The sequence below is a fragment of the Protomyctophum parallelum genome (genome assembly GCF_964188405.1).
Source record: "Protomyctophum parallelum genome assembly, chromosome: 12".
NCBI classification, from domain to species: Eukaryota; Metazoa; Chordata; class Actinopteri; order Myctophiformes; family Myctophidae; genus Protomyctophum; species Protomyctophum parallelum.
Genome location: NC_139712.1, coordinates 37,143,908 through 37,160,132, shown reverse-complemented (window position 1 = coordinate 37,160,132; position 16,225 = coordinate 37,143,908). Strand labels below are relative to the sequence as shown.

The following is a 16,225-nucleotide window of genomic DNA, read 5'->3' as shown; positions in this document are numbered from 1 at the left end:
TAAGCTTATAATAATACATAAATGTAATGCTCATTTCCACTGTCTGGCAATGGTAGAGCTTGCCAGCCTTGGGGGAAACAGCTACTGTAAGTAGATCTCGTCTCGTGGCCCAAAAGCGTCTTAAACGTGTCTCCCAGGAAAATGGATTTAAAAAAATAGGTGAGCGTCACTTATTATTGGACGTACTTCCTTCATTTCCATTTACATGAGTGTGTTCTATGACATGACGGTGGCTGTCAGTCAGAGAATCCGCTGGATTCTTTACTCGGTGGAAAGTGGAAACTGTACACATGGCATCAGAACAGGAATTGGCAGGTGTTGGGGATCCCAATATGACAATGAAGTGACAATGTAAGGAAAAAGACCATTACTGCATCAAAGTAATCAACAATATAAAAAAAAAATCTAACATTGGCCAAATTGGAAAAAAGGGCACCTTGTGCAGCGCGTGGAACCGGCCGGTTGCCTTAATAGTGAGATTTATAGATTTTGGTGCCTAAATAATATATTGTAAGCTTTTCATCGAGAATTGATCAATGTCACCATGGTCCAATATATATAGACACTAGGGGGTGATCTAGCACCCCCTAGTGTCTATCTGTGCACGCCTGGGCAAGAGGTATTTTTTCGCTGATGGAGATTTTTTTTTTTTTTTTTAAGATATTTTTTTGCGGCTTACGCCTTTTATTGATTTTTGAAGGGACAGACAGTAGGCTGACAGGAAACGGGAGAGAGATGGGGGGATGACATGCAGTAAAGGCCGTGTCGGGTCCGGGAGTCGAACCCGCGGCACACTGCGACTGGATTACCAGTCCGGTGCCCAGACCGTTACGCTACGGCCTGGGCCGAGATTTCTGTTTGTTGTATCTATAGGCTCCCAAGTGTGTACTATATAGAATAATTAGTTCTGAGCTGATGAAGGAACAGATAAGCACTAAAGAAATATTTGTCCTCTGTGACTTTTAATATAGATTGTCTTTTGGACTCATGCCTATTGGGGGAAAAAAAAGTTAACAGCACTGCTCATTTTTAATTGAACTCAGATGGGGAACAAATGTAGGGTGTATTGCAATTACACTGGGCAAACATTTGGAACCTGTATTGATTACATCTATATTTGCTAATAATAGCAAATCATGGTCTAACCAACTTAACCAACTTGAAAACTCGAAACCTGAGTGAATTAATGTGTATGCAGCATGTGCGAGAATTGTACCACGTGCTGTAAACGTTAATTGTGTGACTCCTTTCACCCCCCCGTGCAGATGACGAGGAGGCACTTAACTCCATCATGAAGGACCTGGCAGTTCTGGGACGTTGCTATGTGCAGCAGAACAGCCACAAGCCCAAGAACAGAACCATGCTCTACAAACAGGTAGGCCTGCGAACATCACTCTCCTGGACACTTCCCACTCGACACCATAGTGTTGACTGCTACAGTCAATTTACTCAATTACAATAACAGACTCTGGTCTAACTTACAATAGTTCTAACTAACTATATGACGCACATTTTTGAGTCAAAAATGTGCAATGTACGTTGTAAAAAAAAAACTGCATTAAAATTTTCAATTCAATGGAGCTTTATTGGCATGAGAAAACAGACGCTTACATTGCCAAAGCAAGTGTCAAAATATAATAAAAAACTGTTTAAGAAAATGGGGAAAGTATATACAAATTGCAGCAATCGCTTGGAGTCACTTGGAGTCTAGACAATTATCATTGTTTTCTCAAAACTATTTGAATGATATACTCAAGAAAACTCAATTTCACACCTTTAATGACAGATTAATCCTGCTCACTCATCCGGCCGCTCCTTTAGAAGTTTCTTCCGTGTGGTTTCTTTACCGCGCTGGAATGAGACCACAGGTTTGTCAGAGGAATGATAATTGGGCCTTCCTCTTTGCAGCGTTTATGACGAGACATAAACATGCAGTGCGATAGGGGAGAGAGAGAGAGAGAGAGAGAGAGAGAGAGCGAGAGAGAGACACGGTGACTTCACTTGAGGTAAACCTCTGTCACCCTGGAGGGAGTCCATGAGCTCATGCGGATGTGGGCACACATGAAACCTTGTCCGTGTCGCCGCTGTTGCACGGAAACCTTGTATGCCCAAAACCAATACTTTTCAGTAAATGGGTATTATAATATAATATTATATTATGAATGGGTCTTATAATATAATACCCATTTACTGAAAATTAACAAGAGCATGTGACTAAATATTTTTTAGTCACATGCTCTTGTTAATTATTTTAACCCATTAAGACCTGACGCCGATTCTACATGTTGTCTAAATCCTAACGGTTTTCTGAAAAACTATAAAAGTGGTGATCAAACTTTTTCATGTCAAGGGCCCCCAAAATGTATTTGGCCGCGGACCCTCATCTCAAAATATTTTGTTCCAGGGACCCCCAGAAGCAAAGATTTTAGTAAAAGATGTTCACTTTAAAAATGCAAGGATTTGCCCAAAAGTTCACGTTTGTAGGTCTGCTATTTTTGTATACCGGTAGCCAAATGCGTAACCAGTTGTAATGGGTTTATTATGTAAAACCCACAGACAAAATTAACCACTTTCAATATTTGGGCATGTCATTATAGGAAAAGTTTAAAATGGGGCATCAATATATGAAAAAGACAACAGAAAGATAACATTATGGAGACACAAGGTATCTGTTCAACAGTGACAATGTTCCCTTTTCTTTTTCTTAACTTTTTTAAAGGAAATATCTTTAATTCTTGTCGTGCTGCTTTGTTTTTCCTGCCCTGTCTCGTTTTTGGAGTCTGGTTGAAGGATGTTGTCATTGTCTTCGCTTCATAAGGCTATCAGCCATTGCTTTGTTTTGCAAAACAGATGGAGAGGCCACTAACGAGATCCAAAGTGAGATTTAAAAAATGACAATTGCAAACAATGCACAATTCCCGATTAATTACGGTTTAATAATGCTGTTTTGACACACATTACAACAGAAAAACGGGGTGTTATTGTCATGTCTGCTGTGCGTGAGAACTTTTCACAGGGCCCTCCACTCCTCTGACAACTCCTCCGCGATCCATATCCCAAATTCCGCCACGAAATGGTTGAACTTTCCACTGCTATAACTCCTCTCTGTTGTTCTTTTCCCTCTCAACAGGATTTAAGAGTCAAGTTGGAGCATGAGAGAGAGAAACGGTATGTTGGAACTTTTCTTATTATTTTGCCGACTCCTCTTTCCAAAGACTTAACTCTCTCTGTTCAGATCTGTATTTTTTCCCTCTTTTTTTCCCCTCGTTATGCTTTGCCATGCATGGGATTCAGTGTGGAGGGGAAATCTCAGTGAAACACACGCCAGAGCTCCATAAAAGTGTGAGGAAATTCTTGCTTTGACATTTTAGCCGAGGCCTTGCGCTTCAGACTCGGATGGGCAGTTAGAGAAGGGAAAAGGGAGAGGGAGGCAAGGAGACGGTAAGAGAGAGAGAGAGAGAGCCGGAGATAAAACTCCAAGTTTTTGAGCCCAGTGTCAAGACTCCAAGGCACGTACCATATTAATTCTCAGTGTATTCTACACACACCACTACTCTCTCTCTCTCTCCCTCGCTCACTCTATCTCTCCTTCACACTCCACACGGCGCACAGTCATCTCCCCACATCTCTCCTGCTCTGGCTGCAGCCACAGAGTCACTCAGGAGGCAGAGCATGTACGCTCTTACAGTAACTCTGTCTGGAGACATTGTCAATGGGCTGCCTTTTGCACCAAGGTGCCTTACGATTTGTTTACCATGTCGGAGCACTTTGAAACCGAGGAGCCCCAGAGTGAAGAATGAGCACGTTGCTCGTGAAGAATACAAGAATGCTCGCCCCCCAAAACACACTCGCTCCGGGTCAAATGTGGTGACCAGGTATTACAAAACCTAACCTCAGCAAAATTATATGCCTAAACCAAACCTTATTCTTAAATGTAACTTCAGTAAAACAATGCCTAAACCTAACCTTATTCCTCAGCATAACCTCAGTAAAACGATATGCCCAAACCTAACCTTATTCCTGAAGCAAACCTCATAAAATGGAGGCGATGGAGGCGATTGTTCCATAAGAAAATGGGGGCGTTTTGGCGTTCCGGTTACTCTTGGTCTGTAGCTGTGCCCACATACGGACAGGCTAATACAGTATTGATAGTGTCCATTTTATTGGTCAGTCTTTCCACTCTCAGATAAATTAATAATATAGATTTTACTGTGCGGGTGTTTTGGTATTGCTGACTGAGATTGAATCTTCTACGGTCCTTTTCAAGCTTTAAGCTGAGCATCCACGGGAGAGGTAAAGTTTGCAATTTGTGGACTCATCCCTCGGACTCTCTTGCAGCGTTGACAGACAAACCAGTGAACAACACTCTGTGAGAGAAATGAAAACACAAACAGAGCCTTAACAGCAGAAATAAACTGAAGCTGAAACGAGGCATCGGATGCGAAAGAGCAAAGTAAGCAGTGTTTACCTGTGTCATTTGTCTGGTTTCGTGGCAGAGGAGACGTGAGGTGAGACACTGTGATCACACATAGCCATGGGCTCTTTGGAGCGAGTAAGAGAGAGAGAGAAAGAGCCTTGCGTCGGCTCTGCAGCAGAGTACGGAGTCACACTGGGCCTCTCCTCAGTTCCACAGCCTTAATTGGCTACTGCTGCGCCATTGAGGAGACTGTGTTTTCATGTCGCTGCCTGCCTCCGTCTACATGCACGCTCTCTCATCTTTCACTCGCTCTCCCCATCACCATTCCTCTTCTTTCTGTCATTCGTGTTCTGGCCGTCCTTGCTTTGTCCCGGCCGTCAGCCAGTCGTTCGCTTTGATTCAGACGGGTTTTGGACAGCACTAGTTTTTGCTTGGCTCGTTGCCTATAGTGGAGAGAAAGGAGAATCTCTCTCTGCGTGAACGTGCTGAGCGTTAACCTCGAACTCACCTCAATCCGCTAGCTGTTATTGCAGGTCTCTAAATAAAAGCTATTATTATTATTTCTGTGAAAGGTGTTTCGTTGAGTTGTTAATTGATAGGTGATAGAAGTCACTTTAGTCAGGATGATTGGCCCATCTCATCTGTCAGTGCTGGTATCCATGGTGAAATCTTAACTGGACGGGCTCTCTGTATATTGGCAGGCGTTGAGGGTTTGGCGCAGGAAATAGGAGTTGGGTCTTCCTCTTCTCCTGGCCATGATTCAAAGTCCCTTGCCAAGAGAGTAAAGGAACAGAGTCAAACGTACGTGTGTGTGTGTGTGTGTGTGTGTGTGTGTGTGTGTGTGTGTGTGTGTGTGTGTGTGTGTGTGTGTGTGTGTGTGTGTGTGTGTGTGTGTGTACTGTACTGTACACGCATGTGCGTGCAAGAGAGTAAAGTGAAAGGGGGTTGGACTAGGATGGGTATGTGCGATTCCAAGCTTTTTACAGTCCAAATTTGTGCATGTGGGTGTTGTGTACGCACGCATGTGTGCAAGCACATTTATCGCGAAGCTGTAATAACTGCCTCTGCATGCTTGCACAGAGGAAGGAAAGGCATACCTCCACCGCCCCCCCCCCCACCCCACCGCCACCAACACACACTGGCTTCAACCTCCCTCTGTCCTCCCTGCTCTCTATCGGTACCATCACCACCAGTAGGCATAAACAAGAGGTGGAGAGCATTTAGCCATTCTCCTACTGCTAGCCCTCTGATCTTCAGAACCCTCCCCTCCCTCCTTTCCCAGAAGCCTTCCTCAAGTGGAGGCCAATGAGAAGTCATTAAGATAGGGACTTAATGTGGCCTGTGATGAGGACATGATTGGGATGAAAAACAAACCAGTTTTTTATCAGGATGCTCCTGAGAGTTAGCAGAGATAGAGAGAGATGGGGAGACATACGATAATGTGAAATTAATGCTGAGTCCAGTACTCACTCTTTTCATATCCCTCTGTTACCGCCCGGCGGGGCTCTTACTACGTATATGTCCATCCATCCACCAGTTTAGTCCCAAACAACATATCACTGCAAACTATAGAGTGCTGGATTGATGTACCGGTGATTTGCTGTGCGTCTTCCTGCTCCCCTGAGGATGACCCCCTACTGACTTTGGTGACCCTGAAACTTTGCCTAACACGGGTCAAGGAACTTTATTTTTGTTTCACTGTAACGCTTTGATGTTGTTTAAAATAGATTGTAATCATAGAGTATACTCTACACATACAGTATTATATTTTATTTAATTAGCCGCAGGGCTATGAGGATGGTGCTGGGTTTAAACCACATGGGTGTAGCGACAGCCAGGCTTTTAGGCTCTTCTGCCATGTCGTGTGTGAACCAAGATCCCCCCCCCACTCTGCGACCAGATAAAAATGGCAGCCGTGAAACAACGAGCAGCGCAGAACAGGCACTGTGTCACGCTGCTGCTGTTTCCAGCATATCGTAAATTTGAGGCGATACCATTGGAAAATATTCAAAAGGAAGAAAAAAACGCCAGCCCCTTAATCTTATTTTACTTTCTCCCAGGCTGTGTCTGTCTGTCTGTCTGTCTGTTGTTGCTGCCTGCCTGTCTCTTTCATTCCGTCTCTCTTTTTAAACATGGAGAGAGGGGAAAGACACACTTCCTGATGCTCTCTCTCCATTTCCTCTCAGGAAGTTTCCGATCTGTGTGTGTGTGTGTGTGTGTGTGTGTGTGTGTGTGTGTGTGTGTGTGTGTGTGTGTGTGTGTGTGTGTGTGTGTGTGTGTGTGTGTGTGTGTGTGTGTGGACTTAGATGAGAGGCACCCACACAAACTCATTAGGACATACACTACACACACACACACATTACAGACAGTTGGTGACTGATAAAGGACACAGAGATGAAGGCAAAGCATGCATTGCACACTCATGCATACACGTACACATTCTGCCCACAGAGATAAGCATATGTTGACAATTGACATGCTCGTACAGTACGTACCTCATATGTTGACATGCTCGTACAGTATGTACATCAGAGCCGTCGCTCCGGTCCCTCCTTTTCCTTTGTGTTGATTAAGGCCTCTTGGTTTCTCCTCTAATGACCTGAAACCTTCGCGGCCACAAGACAAGAATGAGAGTGCTCGTATTATGCACTGTCTGCAACCTCCTCCACACAGTCATGTTGCCCCGAATCACAACCCTAAAACAGTAGATTGAAGTTGAACTCTTATTAGATAACATATTTTGTAGACATACTCATACATAGCATTGTGTAGTGTTTCATTGTACATATAGTCTACTGTTGTTAGATTCTTAGTTTACTTTTCATCCTAGATGACTATTTCTATGTATTTGATGTATTACCTTGTGTTGTTCATGCTTATTGTAAATCGCTCTGGATTAAGAGTTTCTGCTAAATGCCTACATTTATAATTAGTCCTGCTCTACTCCCCTGTATACCGATGATGTACAGTATCAATGTTACAGGGACTTAAACCCATTGCAGAAAGGATAGTCAGTCAGTCAGTCAGTTCACCACGGAAATCTGGACATGGGATCTTAACCCGAGCCCTTTCAGTCACAGGATGCCGGTCATGAATTACATGAATTAAAGATGTGAACTGTGAGCTCTGTTCTCTCTCTCTGACCTCTGACCCTGTGACCCTGTGTGTGTATGTGTCCCATGACCCATCCCAGAATCATCCCGTTCCAGAGGCCCTTGAAGATCAAGGAGCTGCTGCAGAAGGTGACCGAGGCCTATGGTCAGCAGATGGACATGTTCTACAACACAGACAAAGAGGTACAGCAGAGCCACTACCACGCAGCGCACACAGAGCCGTTTACATGACGCTGCGTTGAACCTCAGCTGTGCTGGGTTAATGCCATTGGGCTATAGATATTGATTAATAAATTCAATTTGTATTAATAATTGACTGAATCGATTAGTCTGGTTAACCACTTAAGCCCTATTTAATACTTTTAATACAGCAGTGTTTCACAAAAAAAAACAAAAAACGGTCCATTTAGGAAGAAGCAGTGTTTGACCTTTGACCCTTCCCAGTTGCTGTTGCCTCTGAAGACTCAGGAGGACCTTGACCGCGCCGTGATGATGACGGGCTGCAGCACGGGGGCCAACAACCTGCTCAGGATACTGCTCAAGACCCCCAAGAACAACCATGTGAGTCACACACACTAACACAGTCACACAGTCACACACACACACTTTCAGAACACACCTTTTCAGTAAGCATGTAACGATTCACTCAACTCACGATATGATTTTTCACGATATTAAAGAATATATATATATTTGAAAGAAAAATTACTGTTTTTTAAATGTTATATAATTTATCTTCCCCCCCCTGAGATTTCTTATTTAACTACATTGCAAAAGAAGTACCATTACTTTTGACAGTGCAGAAACATAATTGCCTTCCTTGATGAGCATCAATGACCATCATGACCTGGGCACAGTCACAGACACACACAGCTCCCCTCTACAGTGCTCTACTACTGAAAGTGACTATCATTTCTCTCCAAATGCACTTGAATATGATGGAATATGACTAAAGCTCACATTTCACATCACACTAGCCCCCCTAAAAAAAGGGGTGGGGGGGGGGTTCTTTTTGAAAATCATTTTTTTTTTTTTTCAATGAATCGATTCATATCGTCGGGATTAATATCGATATATATCGATATACGATATATCGTTACATGCCTACTTTTCAGCATTCGAAAATAGCAAAAGTACCACATCTACAAGCTGGAAATGCATCCGAGATCTGCTACTTTTGTGTGGTGCTGTGTTATGACAATTTACCAAGAAAGCAAAAAAGTTAAAACGTTGCCCGACAGCAACGAAATTAACTAACACTAGAGATAAATTCAACTGACCAATATAGTTTCCTTTTAGAAAGTCCATTAAGGCACGTGGGTGTACTTGGTATTGGAGGATTAAGCTGTGTCAGTGGATGAAGCACGTGAACGAGAGATGGATAGTATTTCTATTGCATGTCTTCGAAATAATGTATTTACATCACGTTTGTGTATTTGACTGGCCTGAATATTGCCCATACTTCTGAGAGCAGTATATTGTTGTATTTTCAAAAATATACTGTACAAAATACTATGTGCTAAAATAACTAGAGAAACTAAAGAAATATAATCGGTAAATCACATTTCCAATTTCCCCCAAAGAGCCTTGTAGCAATAGTATTTAGCTTATGTTGGTCATTTCAACGTGAAAACGTAATAGAAGCAGTTAATAGAATGACAGTAATAGGAAGTCTGTATCTTCCCAGAGGAACTTCTGAGCTAATTAAGAAAGCTATCCAGGTCACATCACCTGTCAAGAGTTTGACATTAGTGGCCCCGTCTAAGGTAATCAGAGAACGTTAGAACATTAACATGTCTCAGATTTTTATCTTGCCATTTCGTTGCGGATAAAGATGTCTGAGAAGTGTATTTCCATAACATTGATTTTATACTAACTACATGTGTTTTAAATAAATGTTCACTACTGGTTTTTCATTTTGATACAATCGTTTTGGGGTATTTGTATATATTAACCCATTTTGGGTGGCAACCCCTTTTGGTGTTTAAGCATTATGTTATACTTATAGCAGATCTATAAGCTCATAGCGCAGCACCGAGTGCCTATGAACTTGTAGGTCTGCTATTTTTTAATAATCATGAAAATCTGCCTTTTTTGAGAACCACTGATACAGAAACATAAGGTTTTTCAGAAAACTGTCAGGATTTCGAAGACATTTTTTAAATTTCGACGTCGGGTCTAAAATCTATATATTTCCCCATCCCTGAAAGTGAGATGATATATTCACGGCAGGCGATTAGGAACAAACAAACGCATGAGATCACTCCTTCTGTTTTAGACCGTGTGAGCTTCTTTTATGACTTCACTGTAACTCGGCTGTTGTCTGACGGAATCAGTGACCCAGACCACACTCGCTTCCTCTACTGATTGACACAGTGATGGCAGTGGACAATGATGTAATGCTGACTTACTTCCTCCCCCCGTCCCCCCTCCCCACCCCCACATTCTCTTTCACTATACCGTCCTCCGGGACGCCCCGTCATCATCATCGCCCCCTGCACGTCTTCCTCTTTCACTGCAGTACCTACAGGTGAACAGCAGGGACAAACAGAGCGAGATGAGGTCGTCCCGGTCACTAGGCGACCTGAAGGGCTCTCTGCTTAAAGGCTCAGAGAGGGTGCGCAAACACTCCACAGGTGAGTCAGTCGGCATGCTCTTTACACTGAAGCACACGCGTGCGCACATACTGCAATACTTGTGAGGACTGGATGGGAGGGTGATTTTACGCATGTACATTTCACCGTTTAAGTCGACCTTTAAGTCGAAATGAGCCAAAAATAACCCTATTTTTGGGGCGCGACACAGGCGCCCAACTAAGTATAAATCAGGCATAACTCCTCTAACCCTAACCTCTAAGTAAACCTATACCCTGGATGTTTTCCTAGTAGTATGCCTAACTCTAAAACTTGTTTCATCTTTTAAACAAACATTTTATGAGGACCAGGACCATTTGGCCCTCACAAATATAGTTAATATAAGTACACACACACACACCCACGCGTGCCTGCACGCGCGCGATACACACGCAAGAACTCTGTGCTGCCGTGCGAGAGCACTTTGCCGTGTGCCGCACCAATCAAAATGCCATTACGGCTCTATCAAGCAGTCATTATGCTCCATTTCTAGCGATCTGTTTGCCCACGTGCGCGTGAACGTGCTGACACGGGGCAACTCTTGAAGCCTGAACGAGAGACGATGAAGCAGTGCAGGGAGCACTCTGTGCCACTGCTGCTGACGGACAGGGTTTTATGCTCATCCAGGTGGGAAATAACCAGTGGTGGAAAGTAACTAAGTACATTTACTTAAAGTACAATTTTGAGGTATTTGTACTTTACTTGAGTATTTTCAATTTCCAATACTTCTACCCTTCTACACTAGATTTTGGATCCAATTGTACTACATTTATTTGAAAACGTTAGTTAATCTGATATTTTCAAAATAATTTTTTATACATTTGACAACTGGAAAACTTAAAACGGGACATTCTGCACACTGAGTACTATTACTTTTGGTACTTCAAGTACATTTTGATGCCAATACTTTTGTACTTTTTGTAACATTTGAGTACTTTGTCCACCACTGGAAACCCAGGGTTTACAGAAAGAGACTGCGGTGCCACAGTGATGAGAAAGTTCATAGCCGAATCTGGGACACCACCTTCGTCACCTCGTGAATTGTAAGAGAACGCAAATGTGGAAACCAAACAAGCTGGCAGTGACCGCTTAATGAATAGCGACGCGAGGGCTATTCACCCCCATAACTCTGAGAGTTATTCTGTAAGGGTCTGTTTGGAACCACCACAAGGATCACAAAATTGTTAGATGGAAATCTAGAACGCCACACTAAACAATTAACGGCGTGCTGCGTATGCATAGATCTGCGCTAGCAAAATCTATAGTGTGCCTGCACGGATAATGTGTGGTGTGTTAGATTCAGCCTGGATGGAGGCATAGCTCGTTGATGTGCAGTGATGTTGTCCCTCCTGGCATGTGTCATGTTAACGCAGCGTGAAGGTCCACTGTGCTGCGTGTGAAATCTCAGCCTTTTATGTCCCATCGTGCCATTTGCAAGTCGTCTCACAGCCCATTATCTTTCAGGAGTCGTGAAAGGTCGACGTTTTTCAGTCGTAAAGCAACCGCTGACACATTATGTGCTCGCACACACGGCACAACAGTTTGAGCAGCTTGTGTGTCCACCGTATCACACTGCATTTGCATGCTTTTCCAGTGGCAAACAAAAAATATGCTTTGTACTGTACAATAGCTGCCAGTACCATCAGTACCCTGTGTGTAGTTGTAGTACGTGTCATGCATGCGTGTCATCACTGCACCTGTGTAGCGTTTTTTTCTCTTTTTTTTTACCCACTGTCCTCTCGCCCTGCCACGGGTCACTGAGATGGAGTCGAGAGTCTGTGTCGAGAGAGAGAGAGAGAGGGAGCAGACAAGAGAGGTGACGGCAGCACAGTCGCAGTAGACGCTTGATTGGAGATGTCATGGGAGCGCCTGAGTGCCTCGCGTGACATATTAGAGACAGCAGGACGTAGTACCGATACGGTGGCGGCCGGGGGGGGGGGGGGGGGGGGGGGGGGTGTTGGGGGGTGTATGGTGTCTGTAAGCGAGGGGGAAGTGAGCGAGTGAGCGGGCGACCAATGAAAGCAGAGAGAAAGCAGGTATAAGGGCTGAGCCCTCAGTTTCGATTCAACAGCTTCACTCTAGTCTACAGTATATAATCTATATATTGTGCAATGTTCATGCGGGTCCATTTCGACACTCTCAGAGGTAAATTAACACTCCAGTTCTTAACAGGGTAGTGTATAGGGGTGGGTCCCGAACCTCGGGACAAAGCATGTACCGAACAGAACATGCTTGGGTACCCATTACAATAATTCAATTTCGGTGCTCTCTCTCGGTTCCCACAGACACACGGTCACACGCTATTTATTTATTTTCTACCCTTTTAATAGACGCGCAGGGAACAGAGCTGATCTACAAGCCCACACTGCGTTGCATCAGCGACGTGTTGTGGGCTTGTGGCTTGCAGAGGCGGAGCTATCTCTCTGCATGGAGTTAGTTGTCGAGGAGTCTGGAGACAGAGAGACGCGCTGTGCAGAGAAGCATATAAGCAACATGATTATTAAAGTTTCTTAAACGTACTGTAATTTTCAAGTGATGTTCATGGGAGGAAACTTTTAAGAGAGGGGACAGGAGATCCTAAATAAACTAAACTAAACTGAGTTGCCTCACTGCATGATGCATGTGAATAGATATTATATTATATTTAAAATAATCACTATATTATCCACACATGGCTCAATAAAGGAGAGGATGTTAAACTATTCATTATACACGGCTTTTTTGTTTAATAAACATTTGACCTCTTATTTTATACCATTTTGGAACCGAAATAGGGAACCGTTAAGAACCGGAATCGATAAGCAGAACCGGAATCGGTACCGGACTCACACAAACCCTACCGATACCCATCCCTAGTAGTGTACCGTCATGTGCTGTAGCAGCTCCTCATTGGAGCCAGTGACACGTACAGCACCAGACATATTCAATACAGTTCGTTCTTTCCCTGCGTCAAGGACAAATGATCTCTCTCCCTCTCTCTCTCTCTGCCATATGTCAGCTGGTATGAGCGTTTGTCACAGTAATTGAGGTCAGAGGTGACACCGGTGTGGTTTGGTAAATCATCTCCTGTCGACCCGCCGCCATTGAACTTGTACCCATGAATAACACTGTGAGGCCATTGTCTCCCCTCTCCTCTCTCCCCAACCACGGCTCATCTCTTCATCACATTCCTTCTCTCACTGCACGCATGCACACACACACACACACACACACACACACACACACACACACACACACACACACACACACACACACACACACACACACACTCCCCTTAATGCTGTCCTCCTTTTGCCTGATTTATACTTATTTTTGGCATGCAAGTGTATAGTCTATCATATTATCGCCTCCTTAATAAACTAAACCAAATATAGAATATCCTGAACTCACAAATGTATATTTTTCTTTAAAAAAAAGATATATCACTGAGGTGTTCCCGGCTAGTAGCTCCCCTTTTCATCCCTTGTTCTCCATTCTCACCATGTGCCTCCCTGTCCCACTCACCCCCCACCCTCCCACCCTGTCCCACTCACCCCCACCCTGTCCAACTCACCCCCCACCCTCCCACCCTGTCCCACTCACCCCCCACCCTCCCACCCTGTCCCACTCACCCCCCACCCTCCCACCCTGTCCCACTCACCCCCACCCTGTCCAACTCACCCCCCACCCTCCCACCCTGTCCCACTCACCCCCACCCTGTCCAACTCACCCCCCACCCTCCCTCCCTGTCCAACTCACCCCCCACCCTCCCACCCTGTCCCACTCACCCCCCACCCTCCCACCCTGTCCCACTCACCCCCCACCCTCCCACCCTGTCCAACTCACCCCCCACCCTCCCACCCTGTCCCACTCACCCCCACCCTGTCCAACTCACCCCCCACCCTCCCACCCTGTCCCACTCACCCCCCACCCTCCCACCCTGTCCAACTCACCCCCCACCCTCCCACCCTGTCCCACTCACCCCCACCCTGTCCAACTCACCCCCCACCCTCCCACCCTGTCCCACTCACCCCCCACCCTCCCTCCCTGTCCAACTCACCCCCCACCCTCCCACCCTGTCCCACTCACCCCCACCCTGTCCAACTCACCCCCCACCCTCCCACCCTGTCCCACTCACCCCCCACCCTCCCACCCTGTCCCACTCACCCCCCACCCTCCCTCCCTGTCCAACTCACCCCCCACCCTCCCACCCTGTCCCACTCACCCCCCACCCTCCCACCCTGTCCAACTCACCCCCCACCCTCCCACCCTGTCCCACTCACCCCCCACCCTCCCTCCCTGTCCAACTCACCCCCACCCTCCCACCCTGTCCCACTCACCCCCCACCCTCCCACCCTGTCCCACTCACCCCCACCCTCCCACCCTGTCCCACTCACCACCCACCCTCCCACCCTGTCCCACTCACCCCCACCCTCCCACCCTGTCCCACTCACCCCCCACCCTCCCACCCTGTCCCACTCACCCCCCACCCTCCCTCCCTGTCCAACTCACCCCCCACCCTCCCTCCCTGTCCAACTCACCCCCCACCCTCCCACCCTGTCCCACTCACCCCCCACCCTCCCACCCTGTCCCACTCACCCCCCACCCTCCCACCCTGTCCCACTCACCCCCCACCCTCCCACCCTGTCCCACTCACCACCCACCCTCCCTGTCCACTCACACCCCCCATGCCATGCAGGCTCTCTCCACACGGGGCGCACCTCGCCTCCTCCCGGCAGTGTACCGGAGGAGCAGCAGCAGATCGCGCGGCAGGGCTCCTACACCAGCATCCACAGCGAGGGAGAGTTCATTCCCGAGGTACTGGACCCAAATCTGATCTACAAAAATCTGATCTACAAGCTCCCAATGCGTAGCAATGTGTCGCAACGTGACGCAGTAGAGGGTAGTGTAGATATTTTTAATGATGATATTTTATTTTTTAATGACATAGGGACGCCAGGTTGAACGTGGTTTAGATCCATGGAAATGAAAATATGAGGGGAAAATGGGGATCAGGAGATAGATAGAGTTTAAAGGAACTACAACATGCATTTTAAAACTGTTTTTAATATTTAATTTCATATTGTTTATGTCCCTCAAACGTATTTCTAATGGTTTGAGGCGGCCTAAATCACCACTCTGATATAACCAGTCCATGTCATGTCATGTCATGTCTGTCTGGCTTCTAAAGCAGCTGTAGCTGGCTGCAGTAGGTCGTCTACCTACCACAATGTCCTGATGGTGGGGGCGCTGTGTATGCAAATTATTTTCTCCGCCACACCCTCATCCCAGCTACTCCCCTCCCACATCTTTGACTCATTATAATAAGGCCCACCCCATTGCCCCTCCCACAGTCTCCAAAGACGAAATGCAAATTTGGAACTGAAAGGGGGGAGGGATTATACAAAGTATAGGGAGATACCTATGACAACACGAGTAGCACCAAATCAGTTGGCCTGAGACCACTGTACTAAAAACCCAAATAAAAACCTGATTGTTCAAAATTGGGTATTTGTGGGGATAGAAGTACGTACACGTACGGGAGCCCCAAAAAAACACAAAACAATGGGAAAAGTTGAATTTCATGTTGTAGGACCTTTAAAATGACTAGTACATCAGAACAAGGTCCAAAAGTCATAATCGCTCTTTTATTTCCCCTTGCAAACTGACTTTCAATAAAGGAGTGATCAAGTTGTTGCAAACGAAATGTTTTATAAAGAATAAAAGATAAAACGGAGTCTAGACGTTGGCGGTGGCAGTGCAGATGAACCTCCTTCCTTCTCAACTCTAGGCAATGGAGACTTTAATAAGGTGGAGGTGGAGGTGGGTCGCTCGCGGCTTGCTGAAAAGACTGGGTTTCCCAAAGAAATGTTGTGTTGCACCTAGCTTGAACACACCCCTCTCTAGGTCTGTGTGCGGCCTAATTGGCTGCATGGCAGCCAATCAGACATTATGTCTGATTTTGGGAAACTCTGTCAAACACAACAACATAGAAATAGACAACCTAGACTAGAGCACAGCCATACCTGTCCTCATTGCGCACGTAAGGCCTCCTGCATGAATACATTTAGAAGCAAACCTAT

The 16,225-nt window shown here is 45.7% G+C and overlaps 1 protein-coding gene across 2 annotated transcripts in view; it reads left to right on the top strand.

The window, feature by feature from the left end:
• map3k22 (mitogen-activated protein kinase kinase kinase 22) overlaps positions 1–16,225 on the top strand; it is a 70,276-nt gene that overhangs the window by 27,156 nt on the left and 26,895 nt on the right. For both annotated transcript variants that reach the window (XM_083778038.1, XM_083778037.1), the window contains 6 exons: positions 1,266–1,375; positions 3,131–3,168; positions 7,611–7,713; positions 7,975–8,091; positions 10,052–10,166; positions 14,842–14,960. In XM_083778038.1, coding sequence (XP_083634164.1) covers positions 1,266–1,375; positions 3,131–3,168; positions 7,611–7,713; positions 7,975–8,091; positions 10,052–10,166; positions 14,842–14,960 — 602 coding nt within the window. The remainder of the gene's footprint in view (positions 1–1,265; positions 1,376–3,130; positions 3,169–7,610; positions 7,714–7,974; positions 8,092–10,051; positions 10,167–14,841; positions 14,961–16,225) is intronic.